The sequence below is a fragment of the Camponotus floridanus genome, unplaced genomic scaffold (assembly GCF_003227725.1).
Source record: "Camponotus floridanus strain SB8 unplaced genomic scaffold, Cflo_v7.5 scaffold31, whole genome shotgun sequence".
Lineage (NCBI taxonomy): Eukaryota > Metazoa > Arthropoda > Insecta > Hymenoptera > Formicidae > Camponotus > Camponotus floridanus.
Window position 1 is genome coordinate 711556 of NW_020229448.1, and position 26484 is coordinate 738039.

At 29.8% G+C, this 26484-nt stretch overlaps 2 protein-coding genes across 3 annotated transcripts in view; one reads left to right on the forward strand and one right to left on the reverse strand.

Moving 5' to 3' along the window:
* The window catches only part of LOC105252393 (cholecystokinin receptor type A), a 36025-nt gene extending 22918 nt beyond the window's left edge, over positions 1-13107 (reverse strand). The window contains exons 1-4 of one of the 2 annotated variants that reach the window (XM_020027893.2): positions 13032-13107; positions 11902-12042; positions 4492-4573; positions 3698-4315 (exon numbers count right to left, since the gene is read on the reverse strand). In XM_020027893.2, coding sequence (XP_019883452.1) covers positions 3698-4003 — 306 coding nt within the window. In that variant the 5' untranslated portion in view covers positions 4004-4315; positions 4492-4573; positions 11902-12042; positions 13032-13107. Of the gene's footprint in view, positions 1-3697; positions 4316-4491; positions 4574-11901; positions 12095-13031 lie in introns of those variants that run through there. The other variant, XM_025410369.1, reaches the window with a different exon arrangement.
* A 10055-nt stretch (positions 13108-23162) lies between these two features.
* LOC105252416 lies at positions 23163-24472 on the forward strand. Its single transcript, XM_020027870.2, has 2 exons — positions 23163-23321; positions 24136-24472. Exons 1-2 carry the CDS (start codon positions 23262-23264, stop codon positions 24388-24390), a joined length of 315 nt encoding a protein of 104 aa, XP_019883429.1. The 5' UTR covers positions 23163-23261; the 3' UTR covers positions 24391-24472.
* Positions 24473-26484: the final 2012 nt, after the last annotated feature.

The window sequence follows — 26484 nt, forward strand, 5'->3', positions numbered from 1 at the left end:
AATATCGTGTTTCACTTCTGTGTTATGAAAACTTTTTTAATCTCGGTGACAAGGACACCATTTGCTAATAGCACTACATAATTTGCAACCATCATGTTTCACTATACGAGGGATACGTAAACTTTCCAGACTATGTATTGCAGCGCGTACAAAATTATTTCACGCAAACGAGCCAATTTGAATCAAGAAGATGTTACGTTTCTTTTAATCGTATAGTAAAAACTTTATTGATCCATACAACCAATAACAACCTACATATACTATAACGATACACAAGAAAAAATGCTGAAAAATTACGTTCAAACATTGTTCACAAATTCTTCTATCAATTTAATATCAGTTTCTTTCGACAAAAATTGTAACTCGACAATGTTTTTTTTACTGCATATTTTCCTCATTTTTTACATTAAATATTTTTATGATTAAATTAAAAATAAGAATACATTATGATATCTGGTAAAACATCTCTATGGAAATTAATTCACGAAAGATCGTTTCTTTTTTATTTTCAATTGTTTATTAGGATTCTTTTTTTATGAGGACTTAAATTTTGTGACATGATCCCAAAAGTTTTACATGTAAATTTTTAGTGCCTTATATATCAAAACAATTCACCAGCTATAAGTACTTCTCTTCGTTTTCTAAAGATTCTTTTTACTTTATAAAGAAGAATCTCATCTTAAAAGAATTCTTTTCTTATTCAAAAGGCGTCACATGGCGAGGCGATTTATTGACGACATGACAGTTATTGCTAACTTTCCCTGTCGTAGTAAAATGCTTTGTATCTAAATAATATTTATGTAAAAAAACACGCGCACAACTCTTGCATTTATGAAGTTACCATCTTAATGAAAGCTGTGAAGCGAAAAGCGAATTCTATCGATCTTAAAACATTTTTTTAATATACATAGTAAATTCTTTATATCTATTATATAAAGTAAAAAACTATAATTGTTATTTGCGTGATTTTTTAGTCAATATATAATATGATATAATATTGATATAACAGTAATTATTAATATTTTTAAACAGTAATTATTAGTATTTTAAATTTGTATATTATCTATTTAAATGTTTGAAATATTTATCTTCTTTTTTATTTCCTAAAGTAAAAATATAAAAGAAAAAAACATTAAAAATATTTTATATATTATGTGTACCTGTAAATAAAAAAAATAGTTACATTTACTACTTTAATATAAATTTTGATAGAAATTTAATCAATCTTAATGAATGTTTAATAAACAATAATGTATATATATATACATCACATATTTTATTGAAATAACTCTCTTACTGCACAAATCAATATAATTTTATAAGTTTATTCATATGCAAAGAAGCATTAGAAAACTTATTCGTCAATATAAATAGACATATAATAAGTGTTGATATGAAAATAAGCAACGAAAAAATAGGAGAAGAAATAACTTAGTTTTATTAGCTCCGATATTTCCACTTTTTCGTTGTAAATATTTGTATTATTTGCGTGCGCTTTTTTATGCAGGTGAACTGTTCTCGCAATTCACTGGGGCGCTCGCGCAGCTGGAATATATTTTTTCGTTCAATATAAATATTAAAATATTCATATATTTCCTCGCGAATTCGAATTCGAATTTCTTTATGAATGTAATTTATTTTTAAAAAGATAAAAAATATCTCTAAAAAAAACTTTTTTAATCATATTTTTGTATGCCGTCTACGAGCACGCAAATATTATCAAACAAATAAGCGTAGAATGCTTCTTGGTGCACGTCGACAAGAAAATAAAATATGTATATCAAGATTATGAAACATAATTTATTTACAAGATCAATGTAATAATATTTGTCAATATATGTATATTCTATTGTTTTAAATCTTTTGTGATTTTTTATTTTGTGTTTTTATTGAAAATATTTATTATTTTATACACATTTCTCTTTTTAAAAAAGTTTTTTAAGAACAAAAATTTTTTGGGACAGAATTATTTGTTGCATTAAATATACATCATTACACACTTAAAAAATAAGATATTGATAAATAAAATTTATAAACTAACAAATAATTGATATTTATAATGTTAATTGATATTTATAATGTCAAATTAAGCTCTGAATTTGCGTGTAATTTTTTTAAATAGCAATTTTAAATAATGAAATAAAGAGATAAATTGACTACCGTTCGACATCTATATTAAAGATTTTCGGGTAAAGCCTATTTTAACAATAAGCAATTTTACGAGTCTTACTCTCATTGAATACATAGTAGGAAAAGGTTTTAGGTTTCCGGCATCCAAGAACGTGACCGACATTTTTCTTCGTTCTGGCAAAATGATGACTATGCACGCGTGACGAATCGCCAGCAGCCGGTGCAACCGAAAATAGATGCTGTTGGCAGTTTTTTTCCCGGAGCACCGCACATACAAAATATGCAAAAATAGGAAATAGATGCGCGTAGGACATTGCACACTCTTGAATCTCGTTGGCGCTCTTATCATTCTCCGCTTTTATTTATTAACCCGCGAACCATGCCAGATATTTTGTTCCCGCAGAAACTTGCACGAGACATCGTAAAAATTCCAAGAAATATTATGTGGAGCACGCAACATATATTTTATCTCATATCTGATTTGAAAAATTGTTCAGTTGAATCTATGATGAAAAACTTTGCTTATTGCTTATTTTTAAATAATGTATTATCCGCGTGAATTATTGTCGAATGCGAAATTACTATCTGGAGAAATGTAATTTGACTTTTGACGCAATCAGGAATGCAAATTTATATACACGTATGTTTCTACCATTTTATTCTCTTGTTTTATTTTTTCCGCCACAATAACATATGTATGTATGTATACGCACACACACATATATTACAGTATCTATGAATTAAAAATTAAAGCAGCAACATTTATAATGCAGCATTCGAAATAGTTAACACAGATGTGTAGACGAATCATAATAAAATTATTCAAATTAAAGAGAATGGCATTTATGTTCATACAAAATCTAATATTACACTGCTAATAAGAAATTGACTAGCATTGTTGTCATGAATGATACACTCGGCTTAAAATAATTTTCGCAAAAATTTTATTTTGAAAGAGAGCGCGCCAGAAAATCTATTTAACTCGATTCGATTCAATTCAATTCAATTAAAGTCGATTACAAAACCATTCAATATTATCGAATAGTTGCTGTCACAATATTCCTGAACATAAATAACCAATCGGTCAGCGCATTGCCGCCATATTCAATTTACAAAATACAGAAGTTAAATCAATCGCTGATTGATGAACTATATATATGTTAAACAATTTTTTAAACGTCAATAACGGAGAATGTCATCGTATGAATTTTAATGACGATAGAATTGCATATTCATGAATAAACAGCCGTGTCCATATTTCTTTTCAGGAAAGAAAAGTGATTATGTGCATCACTGCACTATTTGCATTAGAGTATTATTTAAGATTTTGCTATAAATTTTATAAGATAAAATTAATTGGATTCTTATTTATATATCAAGTAAACATATAAAGCATTTTGAAAATTAATATACATTGATGTAATAAATATTAAAGTTGAAATTTGAAAATTTTATTATTAAAATTTCTCTTTATTTTCTCCCTGAAAGACACTATCTAGTATTTATGAAAGAATACATCCGTATTCTTCATTTAACAAAAGTCAAGCAGAGTACAACAAGGACTTACCAAGTTTAGTAGGTAGACATTTGTCACTGTCCGCATCCGTTTGTTCCTCGCCAGTGTGATGAGCACCAAAGAATTTCCGACGATGGAAAGGAAGAAGATTGTAACGTATAACGGTATAATGAGATTCTCCAGAAGGCTGTCTTGACTCGACGATTGCAAAATGACTGGCGAGGTGACGTTGGCAATTTCGGAAGTGACGGTGGAGAACCGGGGAAGGTCGGTAACAAACGGCGAGCCGTCATCGGCTACTAAAACACCGAAATATTCGGTGGAAACCAGGTTATCGGACAAGTCGCGAATAGACATTTTTTTGTGCTCGTGTGTGCTCGTCGATCCTTCCTCGTTTCACCCCTCGTCGTATCGAGCGTTCATATCGGCGAAAATATCCTACACCGGATGTTACACATCAATTTGAAATGTCGCTTTATTAAACTTTTGTCTTGTACCTGCACTAATGAATAGGTTTCGTTCATTATTCGTTAATTTCCCAATGTCACTTGAGTTGATAACCGTGTCACGATAAAGTCAACAATTTTTTTTCACGATTTCAAACATATCTTCTACAATTCTACAGCTTTCATCGCGGTTTTGCCAGAAATTTGTCACTAATTGCTGCAACTTTAGTTAACAATTATTGCGACAGTGTTATAAGCGTTAATGTCAAATTGTGTTGTTATATATTAATTAAGAAAGATTGAAAAAAGAATATATATATATATATATAGCACTGATAATTTAAATATATTAAAGTTAAAAAAAATTAGGAGTATATTATGTAATAATTATATAATAACTCTCTCTTGCGATTCTCGCTTGCCACATGATTGTAATTTTAATCGGTCTTCTGACACTTGTGATGACTTCCTCAATGAATATCTGTAAAAAAATACATGAATTAAAGCAATAATTCTGAATAATGTAAAATTCTTAATTGCTAAAACGTATACGCATGCATTTCCATTTTTATTTTACATATATTTAGCTTAAATATTGCTATATAATGCAGATTATTATTAAAACTTTTATATCATATAATTTATTTCCATTCATTTTGAAATCCCACAATGCAAACATTTTCTGAAAAAGAAATTCCAATACATTAACAGAGACGAATTAATATTTATATTACACGATAAAAGAAAAATTAAAACCATTTTTAAAAATTAAAAAAAATAATATATAAGACAAGAGAAAAATATTTTTATAATTAATGTTCGCTCTATGACATATTAATTTATTAATCTCCTCTGTATGATGTTGACAATATATTTACAAATCTGTAAAAAGCAATATGTAAATGTACGTATGTACATGTCTCTTTAATCAGTCACCGTTTTATTTATTTGCATTTTTATCAACTGACAGTTACGTATTTATTATGGCTTCTAATTTTCCGCTTTTCCTATTTTAATTTTTACTCTTCTGTTCTTCTATTCTACTATTGTGCTCATATTATCAATAAAACAGATAGATATACATACGATATTTACTCAATTTTTGTTAATATTACTAAATTTTATTCTTGTAGCTTTGTAACGATTTCTAATTTCGTTTTCAAAAGAATGAGATGCATTATAAATATAACAATTTTTCAGTGAATTGTGCAAAAATAGTGTTCTTAGGCAATTACGAATTTTTCTTTGTTTGCTTTTTCTCCTACATATTACATTTTCTTTACAGTTTTTTACATTTTAAAACTCGTGCTGCTCGTTTTTGCAATAAAAAGTTTTGCGTTATCTGGTCTTGAAGCTTTTTATATCGCTGTTTTTTCTCACATTTTATTTTCTTTTCTCGCTCTTTTCTTTATAGAACGTAAGAAATATGCTGTGTGTGCTTATTGTAGTGGGTAATTCTTTTTCTCACTCGTTCAATTTTCCGCCATATTACGGATAGTGCCAATCGATGGAACACATTCAAGCAAGAGGAAACTGTTACGATCGCGACACATATTCTTTCCTATACTGATTATAGGAATTTGTCACGTGTATCTAGTTTGATAACTGTGAAAGTCTGTATATTGAAGAATTTGATATGTATTACAAATGATAGACATGATTACAATGTTGATATGTATTACAAATTTTTAGAAACGTTAAAATAAAAATGAATTATTGTAAAGAAGAATATGCATATACTACAACTTATAATTTATCCAAATTTTCTCTTTCTAAGAATATTTTCTCTTTCAACGAATATTTAATTTAAAAGATACTGTAATTCAAATTTAAGAAAATATTATTTAGAAATTGAATTTAGTTATATGTAAAATATAGTATATAATTTATATATCTAATTTACATTATCTTTATTATAAAAATCTATATCTTATAAGTTTTTAACTGTAAAATATAATAATTATAATTATAGTATTATCCTGTTATTTTACTATTGATTCGAAGAAATAAAAAAAATACATTTCAATGATAAATATCTTCTTTCTACTAGAAAATAATAATTGTTAAATAATATTGTTAATAATATTGTTAATAATATTGCGATGAAAATCCCAATAGCATTCAGGAGCATTCAAAATTATCTTTTTGCCAGCGAAATAAAGCGGCTTAAACAAGATTTGTACGCGCAAGATGCAAATACTGATTCTCTCATATTCTTCTATTAATGAAAAAAGCATTAGAATCAAGCCTCTATGATATTCTCGTTTAACTCTTAAACTTATGTTACATATCCGCGTTTTATTTGCTTCGCTTCTAGATATACGCCATAAAGGGAGTATATTTTGTAGTATATTCTGTAGTATAATTTCTCATAAATTTCCTAATCATTTTTGTAGTACTTTATATGCTTGCACAGTTAAATCTCTAGAGTAATTCTCTGATTTAGTATATAATTACGCAGCGCAATCAACGCCGTTTAAATCAGTAGTTTCTTCCTTTTCTCTTTGTACAAAAAAATAAGTTTCAACAAAATAAATATGCAGGTATAAAAATACCCAAATAAGATAACTGAGATGCAAGTGGATTTTAATTACCATTTATCTTTAACAAATAACTTACTATCAGATTTTGAATTTTATGTTAAGCATAATTTAAGAAATTATTTTTAAAATACAATTAAAAAATAATTATTATTCTACATAAAATTAATCTGATCTCTGACTATATATATATATATATATATATATATATATATATATATATATATGTAGTTTATGATCGCTTGTACAAAGCCTTAAAATTTGCGGACACGGAATGCATAGCACATGAGTGTCTTACAACATTTAGTCTTCTGAATAACCAACTGTATAAAATTATTTATGAATAAAAGAAATACGTTTACGAAGTTTACTAAGAAAAACTTTTGCAATTTTAACTTGAATTATGTATAATATTGACCGGTCTGTGGTGTATATTACTATATTATTCTTTTCAATCTTTTTTTTCGCAGTGTTTCAAAGGAATATTCAATATATTTTCTACATATATGGCAAAGATTGCCAAAGATGTTACACACAGATATTGCAAACAAATATCTTGTTGAATGTATTATCTGCTTTTGAGAGCTAAATTTATACAAGAGTTTATACATCCGTTAACGTAAATACACGATTATTTCGTCTATATATTTTACACTTTAAGATATAATCTTGAGGATTCTAACGATATCCTAGAAAATTAGAAAAATAAAACTAGGCTGATTAAGATTCCGTTCATGTAGAATCCAATTCGATTTTGATTCTGGATTTATCGCAGTTTCACTTACAAATTGCAATATGCAACCGCGCAACGTGCCGCGGATATCTGATTTATCATTTGGAGTTATCGTCGTGACTCTTTGGAGTATCAGTCACATTTCGTGCGATATAAAAATCGCAATATAAAAATAATCGCGGAAAATACGACGAACATATTCAGCTAACTTTCGATTCATTCGCAAGAAAAGAAAATCGAAATCGAAATATATACACTGCCATAAAATAAAAGCAGGCGCGCGATACTTGACCTAATTTTCTGAAAGTCTAATGAGATTATTATGCATATGTAGGATGATATCAGTACGATAGGCTCGCGAGATGCAGTAACAAATATGTCGTTGCGTGACAAAATTTCTACGGCGAAATTTGCTCGCAAGATTTGTACGAATGTTTTCAGTAATGTCTATTTACAATGCCTGTCCTAGTGATACGAGCTGTTTAATAATTTATCATATAATTTCATATAATTATATATTCTATAATAATTACTTCTGTGGCATTTATTTCGAACGACGCTGATAAACAATAGGTAGTTTAATACAAAAATCTATCAATAAGCATATATTTTCGCAAACAATTATAACATTTAATTAAATTGTGATATATTTACCGTTTTCTACGTGTCAATATTACAGAGAAATAAAATATTGTACGAAAAAATCAATAAATATGTGATTATTCGACGGAGAACCGTTAGCTATTTACATAAACAACAATTAATAACTGCGTGTTTTGCGCGCGTTATTTATTTAGATAATTCAGATTCTTATTATTCAGATAATTCAGATTATTCGAAGAAATCAATCAAAGCGAAAACTCCTCGCACGCAACGATTCTTAGAGAATTATCAGCGAGTAAAATTTTACACAATCGATTTTAGCATTAGACTACCGCCACGTGGCAGAGGCGAATCTCTAATTGGAGTATAACGGCGTACGAAGAATATTCGCGGGGATTGATAAATTTTCGCCTCGGATGCTTAACTGGGGTTAACCGAAGTCCCCGGAGGGCTGAAGGAACGTTGTTCGCGAGCTGGCACGTTAAAGTGCTAACGTGCTTGGTGCCTCAGACAGTTTCCACAATTGTTGCCGCGCGCCAACGGTTGGGGGAGACCATACGACGCCTTTCATTCCCATTTATATATTTCAACAAATCCACGCAAAAGCGGCGTGAAATGAATTTCTGAACCATCGAAATACCGAGATAACGTATATATACGTGACGGGTACATTTCAACTTATTGTTAAATGTAGGTTGTATGTTCCAGGTCCATATAAGACTGACGTGGGAAATGGTAAAAATGTCGGCAAAGTGAATTGAAAATTATACGCAAGAAAAATTTTCAATTAAATTTATAATTTGACAGTCGAGGATATGCACGTAGGATATGCACTGTCTTTTCAGTCACTTTCAGACACACTGAAGGAAAAACTGAGAAAAATTGCAATCTTTCGTTTTTCTGCTAAGGAAGAGTTGACATCAATTTTATCATAGAATCTGTTGGAAAACATTTCGCGCAAAAAGCTAAACGATCTTTTAACAAATGAGAGCATTAGTTACGTGTGTTTTCTTGAAATTCAAATGATTCTATTATTTTGGGAAATATCCTCGTATTTTCCAAGTCAAGTTTTCACATATGTTCCGTATGAGATATGAAAATATCCGCAAAATTTTAATGAACTTACTCGGAAGTGACGTGGACAAGCAAAGCGAAGAGAATAGTTGATATACAACGTTGGTGTACACGAGGAAACGCATCACTCTAGGGACACATCTCATTTCGTCCCAGACCACCGGATGGGAATCGGGCAGACACGAACGACGTAAACAATGTAGTAAGTCATTTTATTAATGCAACGCTGCAATAAATGTTCAAAGATACTCCCTGTCATTTATATATGCGTGCTTCGCTCTACCGCCTTTTCAAGTGGATTGGGTCAGGTCAGGTTTGCGCCGCGAAAGAAACGATACACATGCTATGTACCATACGAATCACGAAATCATGAAGGAACCATGATGGAACAAGTGTTGATAAAAGGAAAGACATGCATAAAATTCGTATATCGTATAATCTTGTTTTTTCCTTGCTTGTCACTTGATTTTTATATGTATAATACGGAAGGATAAGAATGAGAACACGAATGTGTATCAGTATTACTTGTTCTTGATATACATTTATACAATATATATATGTATATCATATGTATATCTTATCGTTCTTGATATATATATGTATGTATATAAATTGCATTTATATATTTCTGCAAATACAGTAAAATTTATAGAAATCTAATCAAATATTATACGACGATGAAAATAATTCATAATCACATAATATTCGATTTAATGCCAATTATTATACAGTGATACATCATTGTATAATAATTGGCCGCTAAACCAAATAAATCCGAAACTTGTAGTGACGTTTGAAATGCAATTGCACACAATACTAATGATTTTACGTATTTCTATTATAGTATTAATCATGAGCCGACAAATTTGATCTACAGCCGTGAACTATAGCGTGAATTATTTTATGTTATAAGGCTAGTATATAATTTAGCATTCTGATTGACATTTCATCACGCGCATACAGTGTACATGAATTGATCGGAAGCCGCGAATAATCAATGATTCATTGAGCAGAGAATGTGTCCGACATTTAAAATGGATGTATAACGGTACATATTTTATAAGATATCATATTCCATTAATCTTCATAAAAGACGAAGGACCAGAACGTAAATCTGCCTGACTTCTCGAGCTTGTCTTGAACATACCAAACTTTCCCCTTGATATTTTATAACCGTGGGCCATATATACATATATATATTTGACACAACAAGAATTTATTCATTTTTTCATATTTTTCGCAAAAGTTATAACAATTTATTTTTCTTCATTATAAGTAATCAATCAATTGATTAATTAAAAGCCAATTAATTTTAGATATTTGTACAAGCACGTTATCTCGAAATTAGCAATGAAATACAGAGAGTTGCTGCCATTATTATTTCTGTCTATCATGTGCAATGGCCGCAAGGCCATTTCTTAACACACATACATAATTGTTTCCCTAATATATTATAATTATTTCAACATTATAACATCACGTATTATAATGTAGCAATTCAAATGTGATTCTAATAGTAAATTTAGCAAATACTGCCATCTCTTTCAATTAGAATTTAGCGAATAATGCTTAATTAATGATTGAATATCAACAAGAATATCTGCTAATCATTGAACAACGGTTAACATCAATGTTTTGTCTCATAGTCAATTAATGCGATTATTCGTAACAATTACATTGATTACGATACACTTTCGATATTAATCCCCACCCATCAATCAACACCTGAATTGTCAATGGATAGATTAATAATGAATTTTTTTATATAGTTGACAGTGTATTTTACGATATTAATATACTTCTTTTGATAGACAGTCTGATAAGCGACTATAAATTATATTAAATGTCAAAGTCACAGAGATCACAAGTATGGCAGCTGATAAACTCGCGAATAGTAAATCGCATTTTCAGCGATCCCGAAGCATCAATCAGTCCTTGATATCTTTGTCAATCTCTGATCTCTCTGGCTTTTAGAAGCAACTCTGAGTAACTTTGGATAGCGATGTTCATCAGAAAAGAACGAAAATAAATATCATTCGGTACATTAATCATTTCTATGATATCTCAGTTGAGCTTCTCTTTTTGTTACGAATTTAGTTTGCATGATAAAGGCTGCCGCATGCAAATTGATATATAAAAGCGTAACACGCGTAAAATATGAACAGTTCGTTAATGATACACTCAATATATGAGTCATTATTTATTGTAATCACAACATTAAATATTTTAATTACTCAATACATTTTTGCGGTATGCTTATGCGTTTTGTGGTTTCAACCACATTCATTGAAATTATAAAGCTAATTACCTAGTAATACCGATTAATGTATATGGTGCCGCAGAAAGATCATTATATGTCGATTACATTTCTGCAGTATATGCCCTGTGCGATATTTAAAATGAATAACTATCAATAATATGCGTTATAACATATGTATACATATATACATTGATATTTAATAATGAGATAAAGAAATAAATGTATGATAATGATGAAATAGATAATTAAACTTATTGTACTTTAACATGTTTTATGAAAATGTTAAACGCGAATTAGTTAAACGTATAATGACACAAACAATTTTTTACACACAAAACTATTACAGTTTCTAATATTTTTTAGTTATAATTTTCAATTTAATAAATATCGATATTATTCTATATTATGATTAAATAATAATATAATATAATAAAAATACAATTAAATAATAATTTATAGTAATTTTAATTCACACTATTTTGACACAGTGTAATTTAAGAAAAAAATTAATTTAAAAGATTAAATTCGCACAAATAAAATATTTATTAACAATAAAATATAAATGTATACTACTAGTTGTGTGGGAATCTTTCACTCACCGATATTTCAAACGTCGGTCTATATCGGCACAATCGTTAAAATTGTTTATTTCGCAGAAAATCGTGTTCACTTCTCTATTCAAACATGATAGTCACATTTGTGAGTGATTCAGATCATTTAAAACAGCTTGAAATCATTCACTGCAAAGATAACAGTACGATACTATATACCAGTACGATTTTATATACCAGATTTACATCATAAGCTAATCTTTCACAAATATTTTCGTTATATTAAAATTAATTTAAGAAAATAAACTTAAATAAGAAATCTATAAGTAGTTAATTATGTAATATTTTTATATGTGATAAGCTGTTTTGGTGCAAGAAAGACGCATTTAAAAGTTCGCGAGAAGTCCTTTTAATTTTCTTTGAAGGCGATCACAAATTATAATTATACTTTGAAAGAAGAATTTGCCTGTTATTGTCCATTTTGCTTAACAGATATCATTGTCATTGTCTTAAAGAATGAAATTTATGGAAGCTTAATTATGTTGCTTTCCTCAGATATGTTTGTTGAATCAAATTTCACTTGATTGACTGCAAAGCAATGATGTTGAATTTCCCTTCCGCGCGCGAATATAACTTTCCACATCTTCCCATCTGTTTTATTTAATAAAGCAGAATGATATTGTACATTGGAATTTTATACGATAATCCAAATATGATTGCAGGATCGCGCCGTCCTATAATTTATCAATAAATTATATAATTTATTTTACGTTCCACCGCATAAACAAGACTAAAATTTTCAAATCCCACGCATAAATGTCAATATATATATAATTACGCTTCCTGTATCTCTACGTAATATTTCTAGAAAATTTTTTATTACGTTATGTAAAATGATATTTCAATTTGTATAATTCCAATCAAATACACAATAATAAAACGTGTAAAAGATTAATATAAAATTAAATATGGGAAGTTTAAAATGAGATTTTTATCAAAATCGATTTTATCGTCTTGTAATTGTATTTTTATAATATTAATTTTACATCCGATTATTAAAAATTATACTTTTCACTTAGATTTTGTTGATAATAGATTAAAATTTCCATTTAATCAAGTTTCACATTAATTAAATATACATGATGAAAAGCTATCAAAATTTAATATAATATTCTCACCGACGATACATTTTCTATCCAAATCGCTATAAGATCTTTGAACTTTACATTGCAAATATTCTCAACGAGAGAGTCTATCTTTATAATTATACATCCTACAATTATAGTATACATTTGAAAATTTATTTTTGTTAATTTATATACGAGAGAAAGAGAGAGAGAAAGAAAGAACAAGAGAAAGAGAGAGATAACACACAATTAATAAATAAAAAGTGTTCCTATTTTTGTATCACATAAGTTGCATTTATTTCTTGTGCAGATTAAAACTTTGTTTCGCGAATAAATCAATTGCTATTAATCGATGTTGAAATATAATAATGCTCGAGGAACGCCACGTTTATTTTAATTTAATTAAAATCGATAGATCGATAGATTAAAATTGTCATTTAATTCATTATTAACGTTTGTATTATTTATTATAAAAGTTTGGATATTTCACATCGCGCGCATTCGAGGCTGGCGCATTTCTCGCGGTCGGCGGCAAGTAGTAACGGTCGACGGTGGTACCCGGCATCTGCGACGCGTACGCGACGGTTCTGCGCCGCTGACTGAAACCAGGCTGGCTCTCCGGACTAGTCCGGGATACCGCACACCTCGCCGACACACCGTGGCCAATCGTGAACGAGCTGTACGTCTTTATGTTCCTTGCGCCATCCTCGTGCACGCATCAATTCTTACGCAATATCGCAGAATAAATATTCCTCACCCTTGCCTATCTTAAATCCCCGACGACGCGCATCGTCGACATATTAACCCTCGAAGCAAGTTTCTTCGGTTATACGTTCAAGATAACACACGAAATGCTATTGCTCAGGATGGTCACATACTTCGTTTTTTTCTTTCCACAGTTTTCATCCCAACAGATAAGTCCGTGTATAAGTTTCCCCGCATCCTTGCGACGAAAATTTCACAATAGATTTAAACCATTTGGAATTTAATATCCCTGTCCCCTCCCCCCCTCTCTCTCTCTCTCTCTCTTTCTTTCTTTCTTTCTCTTTCGTTTACAATATTAAAATAAAATCTAAGAGATCTTGTACGTAAAAATATACGAGGGTTGAACACGAAATAATCAGCAATCAGAGTTTATACGTATGACCATGGGATTTATCGACATAGACAACGCAATCTTATGTCCCTCCAATATAATCCTCTCCCGTGTTTGCAACCTTTCACCCATTCTCTATATCTGGACGATTGTATCTAAAAGACGTCAGACACCATCAGCAAAAATATTTTTGTTGATGGAGCGTTCGTAGGGTGACATCCCTGATACTATTCAGCAGTCTGATACTACTCGGGTATTACTTGCTTCCTGAAAAGCTTGACAAAATTTTGTAACATCGCCGTATCCTCGATCATTTCCATTTTATACCCATTATTTTAATTTGATAAACGTATCTTTAAGACGATGCTGTTTAACATAATCATTTCACTTATATTCTACGATGCTATAAACTTGTACAAAAAGTACACATTCTACAAGTCAAACAAACTTAGTACTAATTCTGGACGTAGCTATGCCATCAAATGTTTGTACAATCAAGAGACAATATTGCCATCTCCCATTCTCGCATATTAGCTTTTAACTTTAAAAGATTAGTTTTTTACACATAAGGTGTCTTTTATCATTTTTACATCAAAAAACTTAGGAATCTATTATATGTATATATGTAAATAAAAAAATATATTCATTTCAAGTCAAATTTTTATTTTAATTTTTTATTTAAAAGTTATTTTATCCTTATGAATTCGACCTCTTTGTAAAATAAAATTATATATATATAATTCAGCTTATAGTAAATCAGTTTCTTTCTTCAGTTTCTTTCTTCTCCTTTATTTAAGGATCAATTTGTATGCAAACGTACGTTAACTTGATATTTCTTTTCTACCTCATTCTTCAGTACATTACACGCCGGCTAAAATTTCTCGATTCTTGTTTCAAATCCTTTCGCAGATACTTTATAAGCTAGAATAAATCATAAGTACTAGTTGATAGATAAAATGAAAAAAATTGACGATGATGCAGCAGCTTTTATCGTAGCAGCGCAACCGCGAAACTGTTGCGAGAATTTCACCTTCGCAAGGTATGCAGATCGATGAGTAAGTACACGTGCATTGAACAGTGTAGGCGGATGTGACGTGGAATCTTGTAATTTTCTTCTTCGAGCTCCCATTGTTTTTTCTGTCCCATGTGACGGTTATCAGTGAGTAGGTGTATGTGACCTCTCGTTGAGTCGTATAATGATGTTAATAAAATGTATGTTTTGCGTTATCAGTGCTCTAATATCCGTTGCATTTTGATGAGCGAAGAGTAAGATAGACCGGATAAATGCGAACACATATGTATATTGCCGCGATGCACTGCGCTTGTTCGCTATCAACGCGACATTTAATGTACATTAGATAACATTCGAGAGAACTCGGTTCGCATGTTTCCCACCAGTATAAAGCGAGGTTAATCGTTTAAATAAACTTTATGCAGATCGTGCGTTTTCTTCCGCGGCGATTAATCATCATGCACGAGAGAAAAAGGAAAGGAGAGAAAGAGAGAGAGAGAGAGAGAGAGAGAGAGAGAGAGAGAGAGAGAGAGAAAGAATAAGAAATCATTGATGAAGTGGATTTTGCGATTTAAATTTACAATTAATTTTGCAGCGAAGTCTACCATGAAAAATTATTCTGTTGCAAATTATAAATTATAAATAAGAATTTAATAAAAATAATTTACTAAAAACCTATTATCTATTTACCTTAGACAATAAATAGTATTTTAATATTCTTTCTCCTTTTCTTTTGTAGCTACAATATCTTCTAGTAAATTTGATGTGTTTTAAGATTATTCCACGTATATAAATCAAAGCCACTTGTATCCACATAATTACGTAGATCGGATGATCCTCGCTTAGTATTCGATATGTAAATCTGTAACTAATATTCCGTAAGCATTTTGCTCCACAAGTTTCGTCTCTGATTACTGATTCAGTTTGCATATGTTGTGTACTGTCTTAGTAAATACTTCGCAATATACTATTGTGAGCACGATGTTTGAGAGCTCAAACTTTGAAATTGCTAATTCTACGTTTAAGTTTAATATACCTTGCAGCGTTTGTGCTTTTACACACAATATACACATTTAGAACTTAAAATTGTTTTAACACCCTATTCGTAACTATATTAATGTATATAACATAATTGTTTACAATTAAATTTTATTTCATCTCGCCGTTAATTTAACATGCACTTTTCATGTAATCTTTAATTTTTTTGATTGACTAAACGATTAATTAAACTTCAAATTATTTTACTCCTTTGTTAACACTTGAGAAATATTTGATCCCCTTACGTGATGTGAAATTATATATATGGGACAAATTATTAGACAGAAACGTGCTTTAAATTCTGAATAAATGACGCAAAATCGACATCAAAGAATGTCTATATTAAATATTCCGACAAATTGAAAATTTCATTTTCGATTGAATTGTGGACTTTACACGAAATACATTTAAATATCTACCATCGGAGCATTTAAAACAGCATATCGGTGATTCATGGCATACCTGCTTCTCTGTGTGTATACGCAATTTAATCTGAAAAACTTTCCTTGTCTCTTCTGTAATTTAATCTGAAAAACTTTCCTTGTCTCTTCTGTAAAGCTAGGTAAAAACTACATATACAATTTTCTTAGATTATTTCACATTCCAAAATAAATTCTATAACATATAAATAAATTTTCGAATAAAATATATGATGCAAAATTATATTTAAAAAATACAAGTATAAATAGACATTTTACTCAAAAATAAAATAAATTTTCATAATAATAACGGAATTGCGCTTATTACTATGTAAATTAATATCATATTATTTATTTTTTGTAAAATTTCGGCTCATAAATAAATATGTGAAAAAAAGAAAAAAATTATATAAATTATTTTATAAATTATTTAATAATTTATCTTATAAATTATATAAATTATTATATACAAAATTATATAAAATACATGTGCGTATGTGTATATTTATTTATCCGTATATGTAAAGAAGAGATATCTAATAATTTAAATTTAGAAATTACAATAGAAATTATAATAATTTAAATTTAGAAATTAAGCACACATGTATGTAATACTTACTTAATAAAGATAATTTATTAATATTTCTCCATTCTTAATTTAATTGAACGCAATAATTAATATTATTCAATAATCAATATTATTCAATAATTGGTATATTGAACTTATTTTATTTTGTTACATCGAAACTTGGTATGAGCATAATAATTATTATACTCTGAAAGGTGTCCTTTATGCATTAAATTACTGCATTAAATATTTCCCTTTGATGTTCTGATGGCATCCAGTCTTTTGAATACCTGATACACAAAGTTGACAAAGAAAATTGAAGCCTGACTATGTGGCGTGTCATGCATCTAGCGACAGCTTCGTTTTATTGGATCTCTCTTTTATTGATTCAGACGAGACTCAGATGGGCTATCTTTTTGTTTCTTGCATTCCCTTTTTTTTATCCCAGATCTCATCGCTCATAGTCTCTTAAAACTTGCTCCAGTAATCCAATCTCTAAGTTAGCACGAAGCTACGTGTCTACTTTAATAATAAGTATTTTTAATAAACAAAGCAGAATTGCAAGAAAATAATTAATATTTATGAACGCGCGCGCGGTATTACTATAAAAAGACCAACAAGAACGTAATTTGGGTTGAAAACTCTCTGCCTACGCGCGCACTATCGTACACCAATAATTCAAAATGATAACGCAAGAGTTAATTTAACCTCAGCCCTTAGGCCCGTCTAGGGAAACACTGACGCGGATTCACCAACTTTTCGTCGCTAATTTTCGATGTTCGCTTCAAAAACGAAATTCTGAGGCGAATTAGAAAGAGAGAGAAAGAGAGGGAGAGAGAGAGAGAAGAAAAGAGAGATCTTTGGAAGAATCCGGAAGGACATATAAGAGTTGAAATCGCATCTTCTTATCCTCTTCCATCGCAAATGGACGCTCCAACGTAATCGCGAGTACGTGATTGGAAGGTGCAAGACCATTGATCGCAATTGGAAATAGCAACATTTTAACCCTCTTAAATCGATTACTTGTCAGAAGTCTCGCGAAATTGCTAAAAGATTGCCATTGCAGTCTTCGGTTAAGCAAAGTACGAAACTAACATGATGCTGCGATTTGATTTTTTCATATCGAGCCACTAAGCAGATTAATATCGATGGTGACAATCAAGAATTTATACATTGGTACATCAAAAATTTATATTCATATATCTCGATATAATACACATGTAAGTTACAATAAATGACAGTTTGTCTCAACAAGTACTATAAAATTATTCTGATATATATATATATATAATATATATATATATATATGTATAGAAAGAGAAAAAGAGAAAGAGAAAAGAAAAAGATGTATTGATGTACATATATACTGTAAAATATCCAAATATTCTTAATAAGTTAGAATAAATACTCGTAAGCAATTTAATCGTACTTTAAACTTTGATAACTTCGATAATGAAATGCGCATTTTTATTTAAGCTTTAAATTATATAAATAATAAAAAATATATATTGAGAAAAGAGATAAGATTATATTCCTAAATTAAAAAATAAGATAATTTCCGTTGATTCTTATTACTAAAATAAGATTGATATCTTTATATCTGTCTTAAAGAAATGAAAGCTTTAAACTAAGATAGCGCACGTACCTCAGAAATATTAATAGATGAAGATTAAACGATACTTTAAGCTCATATTATTCTTATTTTTAATTCTGTAATATAACGGTTCGCAGCTGTGGCCCATGACGACATTTATTACATATGCGTCGACAGTATAAGTTATATAGTTTACATTCAACAGCAGTTGCATAGTTATACGAGAGAAAGTTGCACTATTCTGATTTCGCTCGTAACTATGTATTTCTATCTGGACATCGATATATTTAGACAGTGAGAGTATTTAAAGCTTTCCCGTTTATACCGAATATGGATTATACGTGCAACTTGTCGATGAATTCCCTTTCATGATTTTACACAACGCGTATACAAAGAAATTACGAAAATTTCTTAATAAAATACTTTAAATTTATAATACATACCAAATGAACTTTTTTTATTTTCAGAGCTGCAATTGTTTGCTTTTGTGATGTAACGATTTTTTTATTTTGAGTACTGTTATTACTGATTGCGATATTTTTTAACTAATAAAGCAGCATTAATTTGTAGTGTTATTATCGCGAATTACCTTCTACTATTGCGATATTTCTTCTGTCTAATTGGATTAATCCAGTAATGAGGATTGCGATATGCGTTCGAAGTATTTTGTAACGTTATTCAATTTTACTCTCCATGTGTCACAATTTCTGCATTACCATAAATTATACCGCTACATATTACCTTAGGGGACAGTTGACATTATGAAGAACATCACACGTTGTATTATACATTATATCGCTCTACATATATAGAACATTTTTTCCTTTTTTCCAAGAATGAGAAGCATTTGAAGTTGAATCTTTTATACGTAATAGAATACACAAATTTCACTTTCAACAAATTTCCATTTCAGCATTATATTCTCTTCAAGAATTCATTATACTTATATTCCATCTTCAATTCACATTATTGAAGAATAACTAGTCTCGCAATAATGAACGAAAATAATCTGACGTTTAATTTCAGCATCATGGTAAAAACAGCCAACAGCCGGTATCGTTGTACATAGTGTTCATTTTACTGTTCGATTCGACTATCCGTTTTTTATTTAGTTTTTTTTAGTTTTTTATTTAGTATTTTATTTAGTTTTTTTAAGCGCAAGATTTTCGAGAAAAAAATTGCACTTTATGTACGTTCAAGAGAATCAAATATGTTTTATTTTTTAAATATTGATGAAAACAAAACTTAACTATTTTAATGCGGTATTTTATAACTCTTTAAAATTGTATCTTAAAAGTGTTTTTTGCGTTGAACGCAGTGATCAAAAGTACAAAAATTACGTATCATTCAGTATTAAATTTACGACGTCTGTAAAAGAAAATATGTAAAACTGAATACTTTTTTACGACTTTTCTTTGGTTATGTGTGAATTTTTCTCGCATTACGATTTTTATGTTGTGATAAAATATGAAAAGATTCGCGAATAATTTAAAATAAAGTAGATTACTTAAAGCCCTAAAAATACCTTGTTTTTAAGCTAATATATTAATGAATGAACTTAAATAATAAATTGTATTTGAACTTAAACAATAAATTTATTTTGAAAGATGTATTTTAAATACCTAATTTTTTAATTATTAGATTTAAATTTATATATGTGGACACATTGTTATTATATTTACATAGTATATGTGAATATATATTCATGTAAATAAATTATCTTTCATCGCTTAAAAAAGTTACAAGAGTCAATTATTATTCTTATATACATTTATCTATTGAATGAAATAAAAATATCAATAAAGGAAGATTTATAGAGGAAAAATTTTCCAAAAATTTTCGCTAATTTAGAATCCTAAACTCGAATTATATCGCACGTGCGTCGACAATTGGCCAATATCCCGTCGAGAAAGGAGAATTGCTTTATGACCCAATTAATCACCCGAGTTAATCCTACCTGAGGGTACCAGGGATCTCTCTCCATTAAATGAAAACGCACTCAAGACTTTTTTCGGACAGTTATGATTCTCAGGGGCGACTACGCAGTAGTACACAAGCATACACGAGCACAGATTTAGAAGTAGGATGTAGTAGAATTCGAATAAAAAACTTTTTCTCTCTTTGCGAATACAAATCAAATCTTGCTTTTCAAGTTATTAAAAAATACCGAAGAAAATTATTTCTACAAAAAAGAAGCAATTTATAATTAATTTATAATTCATTTTAATTAAATGTAAATACAGTAGTATTGTGACATGTTTATCCGGCAACAAAACAAACGAACAATAATTCCGCCATTGCCGGTTTTACGATATATTCAATAGTCGTCTTCAATGCGCTATTAATGTCGACGAAGATCTTAGACTTGTACGTCTCTCCACTTTTCTCAAGCATCATCGACGAAGCATCTCAATGCGGAATGTGAAAATAGCAATCCGATGCACACTAAAAGATAGTTCTCAGGATCATCTATCCTGTTAAAGTGACATTGCCGAAAATTTCTCTTCTTCGAAGAGCAAGAGATTTTGACTCGTGGATCGTGACTCGCATAAGCCGGATCTTTCATTCAACGGACGTAATGATATCTACTTACGAACCATGTTCTTTCGTTAAATTCAATATCATCTTCATGTCATATCGTACGCAGTTTGCAAAAATATATATTTTTATTGAATACTCGAGCAAGCTCCTTAACGGAGCAAAGAGAAAAATGAAACGTTACACGTGTTTTCTACATCAATATGACAAATCGAGATGATCGTTATTTTCCATGATTGCATAGCTTGTGTATATTATTTTTGACATATTAAACGCATGAATTTGTATAGCATTTATATTTGTATTGTATGTTTATTCGAAATTCATGCAGAAATTGAGGATTACTGTCAGCCAGAAATTGTCATCGAATACGTGATGCAGAAGGACGAGTTGGATGTGAAAACTTCAAGCAGAGATCAATCACAGAATCAGGTTAGTTGCGCTTTTAAATTTATATGGCAAATTTTTGCCAAGTTAAATTGCCTCACCGACCCGGTCGTTAATTAAATATATCAAAATTCGGAAATGAAATGAAATTTCAATGTCGTATTAGATTATCGTTAATGATGCTCGTCGTGAAGAAGATGACAGAATGTTAGTAAAGCCGGAAATAATTAATGAAGCCGATCCAAACAAATCCCGGGTACCAGACTCACTGAGTAAGTCAATTAATTTGCTTTCATGCTGAATATTCGTCACACTTAATTTCGGATTGTCTTCAACGCATGAGTGACCTTTAAATTTAGTCTTTTAATTAATACTTTTGTTCGCAAGATCGAAAAAGCAAGTAAATAATGTCTATTATTCATACAATTATATAACATTTATTTGAAGTCGTATAATGTTCATTTATTAATTATTTTTCTCAAACGGAATTTCGATGCTTCGCAGATGAAAGAAAATAAATATATCATTCAAAAATCATAAAATGGATAATTTTTTTGCATAGCTATTAATCAATCTCAATGTGTGTTTTTAATTTCGTTTCATAGCATAATCCATCCTAAAATTACATCTGACACGTTCGAATGTATCCACCCATTTGTTTATCTTTTATCTCGACGCTCAATATCGTTTATTTTGAAACGGAAATGAAATTTTAATAGTATTTTTAACGCACGCTTCGCGTATGCGGAACTTATACATACAATATTAACTTTTTGATATATATTTATATTTTTATATCTTTCTGCTGTCTAACGTTGCAAAAGATAATGCACAAAAAAGTATTACAAAAAAGAGAGACAAGATAGCAGAAAATGTTAGCTCGGAAAATGAGATTTCCGCATTCGTACTCGATATCAAACTTTTGAGGGAATTATCCCGTGATTTATTTCACTGCACCATCTGTGGCTCAATAAAAAAAAACGTGTTTATTCTGCGATCATACAAGTGTAATTTTCCTGACTTAAAATCACAGTCGCACTGACAAAAATGAGATTATACCATGATTTAATGATTTTTCTCCGAAAATTTCCTATTTCAAATCTGTTATATCCGCCTACACGAGATACGTTTCAAGACTCACCCCATATTTATCGCTGCAACTGCCGTGCGATTGGCGGACTAGGTATCGATCGATTTTCCGCCAATTGCAATACATATGGGAAGAGTGATATATTCGTAAAGGCAATTAGCAAAATGTAATTGCTTATATCGCATGCATGACTTTGTGGATTATATTCAATGTAAAATTATCGATGTAATAGCATATCAACTACAGTATTGGCAACTCAACATAAAGATAGATAACATGCTGTACAATCAGAATTCAGAATTTTCTTATGAAATCCACGTAATGTTATATAAATATATGACAAATGTCATGCACAATAAATGTAAGAAAAATTTTAAACTCTAAAACGTGTATTATAAATGATAACAGATTGTGTCAGCGCTCGACAGATTGTACCGTCAAAACAATCAACAGACCCGTCAGAATTGTCTCGAACAATATCAAGAACCGAGGCTGTCAGACAAGACGTTAGGAAGTTGAAGAGCGTCACGTTGGATAGAATGGGAAAAATATTTAAGACGCGTACGCCTGCCATGGGAAGATCTCTGGACTTGGACACCGTAAGTGATTTGGATCCTCGGAGCGTAATGTTTCTCAAAAGGGTTTCTGAGGGTACCCGAGCTTCGGTAATATTCGGTAATATGATATATGAAGGAAGTTTGTGAATCCTGAGAATGTCAGAGCATAGTGAGAACAAATTATACCGCATCCGACCTTGAATAAATCTTGTAGAGAGTAATGTACGTCTATATATATATATATGTAACGTACTCTCTTTGTATTTGTATTAATTTTACATTTACTTCATCTCGTCACTATATTTCAATTTTATGTAGAGGTAAATTTAATTGTTAAATAATAATTTTTCTCTCTTTTTTTAATATTTTTTTTCTATTGTTTTATTAAACGATTTATATCTCGCATCCGAAGAAAGTTAATAGATTTTGAATTAAATTGTACATACTTCATATGTTGCTCTGTTCGCGATAACTATAAAATATAGATTTGTAGATAAAATAATATATGTTGTGGATTCTAACAAGGGAAAATGCAATATTATAAATATGTCACTTTAATATAAAGACCAATAAAATAACCTAATATATCTCCAAATTTAATTATTTTATCAATATATAATAAACGGAAATAACTAACTGGCCAATTGTGACTAATAAAACATATGTCGATAATAATTGTGATTGTAAAATAGTATTAATTAGAAAATAATTAATTATAAATTATTTGATTTGAATTAATTATTTTAATATTTATTATTAGCTAATTTCATAGTCGCATTATCGTATGTGCTAACTTGAATAAATAAGTAGAAAAAGCTTTAACGACTTATAACATTTTCGGTTCTTGTATTCTCAGAATGTGACATGCGTCGCTAATTATGACGAAAAAGCATCGATAAAAGAAAAGACAAACTCTTTGGGAAGAATGCTTAAACTCGTCGACAAAGACGGTTCGTCTAGGAAACTTTTTGCTCGTCCTCGGACAGGATCGCTGAGTCGTATACTACGTAGGCATCCTCATAATGAGGACAATGGAGTTATCGATAAACCCGCGGAGGACACCGGGCGTGGAATTTTCTCCAGAATGCTCAACCAACTGAAAGGAAAGTAAATATTCAAAGGAACCTGTCGAGCAATCCTTTTATTGGCAGGCAGGAGTATCTTTATTGTCAATACATGGTTTAAATCAATAATTCCCAAAGTACAGACAATAAATAATTTTCATTAAAACGTTTAAATATCTCTTTTATCTTTACTGGAAATATTTATAATATCATTATCTTCTTTTTTAATATTGTAAAAAATATACTTAACATAAATAATTTTTAATGAAACATATATTACTTACATATATTATAATGAGACTATGACATTTTAAAATCAGAATTGAATAAAAATTTATTATCCGATATATATATTTCCGATATTTTCTGATAAAATTTTTCTCGTAAATCATGTTTTATTCAGTTTTTTATCCACTCGCACATTATATATTGCTTATTGATATAATAGAGGATAAAGAAAATAAAATAACAAGGATTATTGGAAGAGCCACGTTTATTATGCAAGCGTGTCCCTTTTCTCTTGTATATTTGTATAATGCGATATTGCGGGACAACCTGTGTCCACCATCGTGCTTCGCACATTGTACAAATTCTCAGATATACACATACCTTAATATGTATTATGATATTACATGACAGAAATAATTAAACGAGTTTCGAATCGTTACGAAGGACATGAGATTCTGGCTCCTTGCGCATCGTATTATCTTCCTCTCGCAGCTGATATAAAATAATATATTTACAAAGAAATTAAATTCCTTATACGTGTGTACGTCGATTCTTTATGAAGAAAACACGATGAAACTTTCTCGGCACAACTTCCTTTTGTATTCCTATTTTCTTCAAATATTGCACCGTGCATGTCAAAAATACACTCGCAGCCGCGTGGCTTTGAATATCTGACATATTTCGAATAAAAAGCACCTCGTGTTCGATATTTGTTTCATAGAGAATCGCTCCTGAGGATGAGGGTCTATGAATAAGCCCGACGTAAGATCTTAATGTTAAAAGATATATACAATATTGCCCTATAGGATACGCTTCGACACGCAATACATTAAAATCTCATCCCGCAATTTTTGTATTTTAATGTCAACGGTTGATTCAACGGCAACAATTGGCACGCACATATTAACCGCGGGTGGTAGCGATAAAGGAAAACGACTTCATTATTAATTCGTTTTTTGGAAGACCTATCGCATCTGTGCCTGGGTCTTTCGTTCCTCGTCCTTGATTGACGATCATGATCATTTATCACAGAACAAAGTAATGCAAAATAGTCCAAACGCTAAACTATAAATTTGACGATTCACTTCCACATCTTTAACACGACTTTATCCCTTAAAACCTAACGAATCTTAATTACATAAATTTAAGTTATGAAAGAACAATGATTGCACAAAATTGCTAAAAAAGTAAAATTCTTTTAAAATTTTTACACACATGCAGATATTTAATGTGTGTGAGATTATTTCTCATTCATAATTAACAATCTGTTTCCTTTTTAAAAGAGAAATATATAAATGCATACTTAAACTATATATTATATGTTCATGTACATATTACGGCGCATAATTTTAATTTTCTTAATTAAAATAATTTTTAACATATTATTAATATTATATATTAAATAATGGTTCTAAAATCTAGTTAAAATTACAAAGGAAATTTTCACAATATTAGAAAATAATTATGCTCTAAGTGGAAAAAAGAAATTATTAATAACAGTAACAGAATATTTGAGCGTAGTTATTAATATATAAGAAACCAATTATAAATAGTGTTTCACTTAACTAGATATCTCGACACAATATGTCATAGCATTGAAGAAATATACATTGAATATTTCACGATATTTTACATATTCAATGTCAACGTTATGTTACGATTAGCTAAAATACACATAATCTTATGTGCAGTATAGATTTCAGTGTTAAAATAAACATATAAAAATGAAAAGCTGCAACGCATACAGATCATATAAATTTAAATCTCAAATAAATTTATCAAATATCAAATAAATTTATATGCGGCAAAACGAATGTTTCAAATATATTCATATCTTATATCCATATATTGCCGTGAAGCGTAAAAATACAATAGAAAAATTTGCTATCTAGGAAATTCTTGTCTGAGTATTA

What these genes read in the sequence shown, in the direction of transcription:
- LOC105252416 (XM_020027870.2), top strand. Translation starts at nt 23,262, where the DNA reads ATGGGAAAAATATTTAAGACGCGTACGCCTGCCATGGGAAGATCTCTG. An exon ending in GATCTCTGGACTTGGACACC is followed by an intron (nt 23,322 to 24,135) that starts GTAAGTGATTTG and finishes TTGTATTCTCAG; the next exon opens with AATGTGACATGCGTCGCTAA.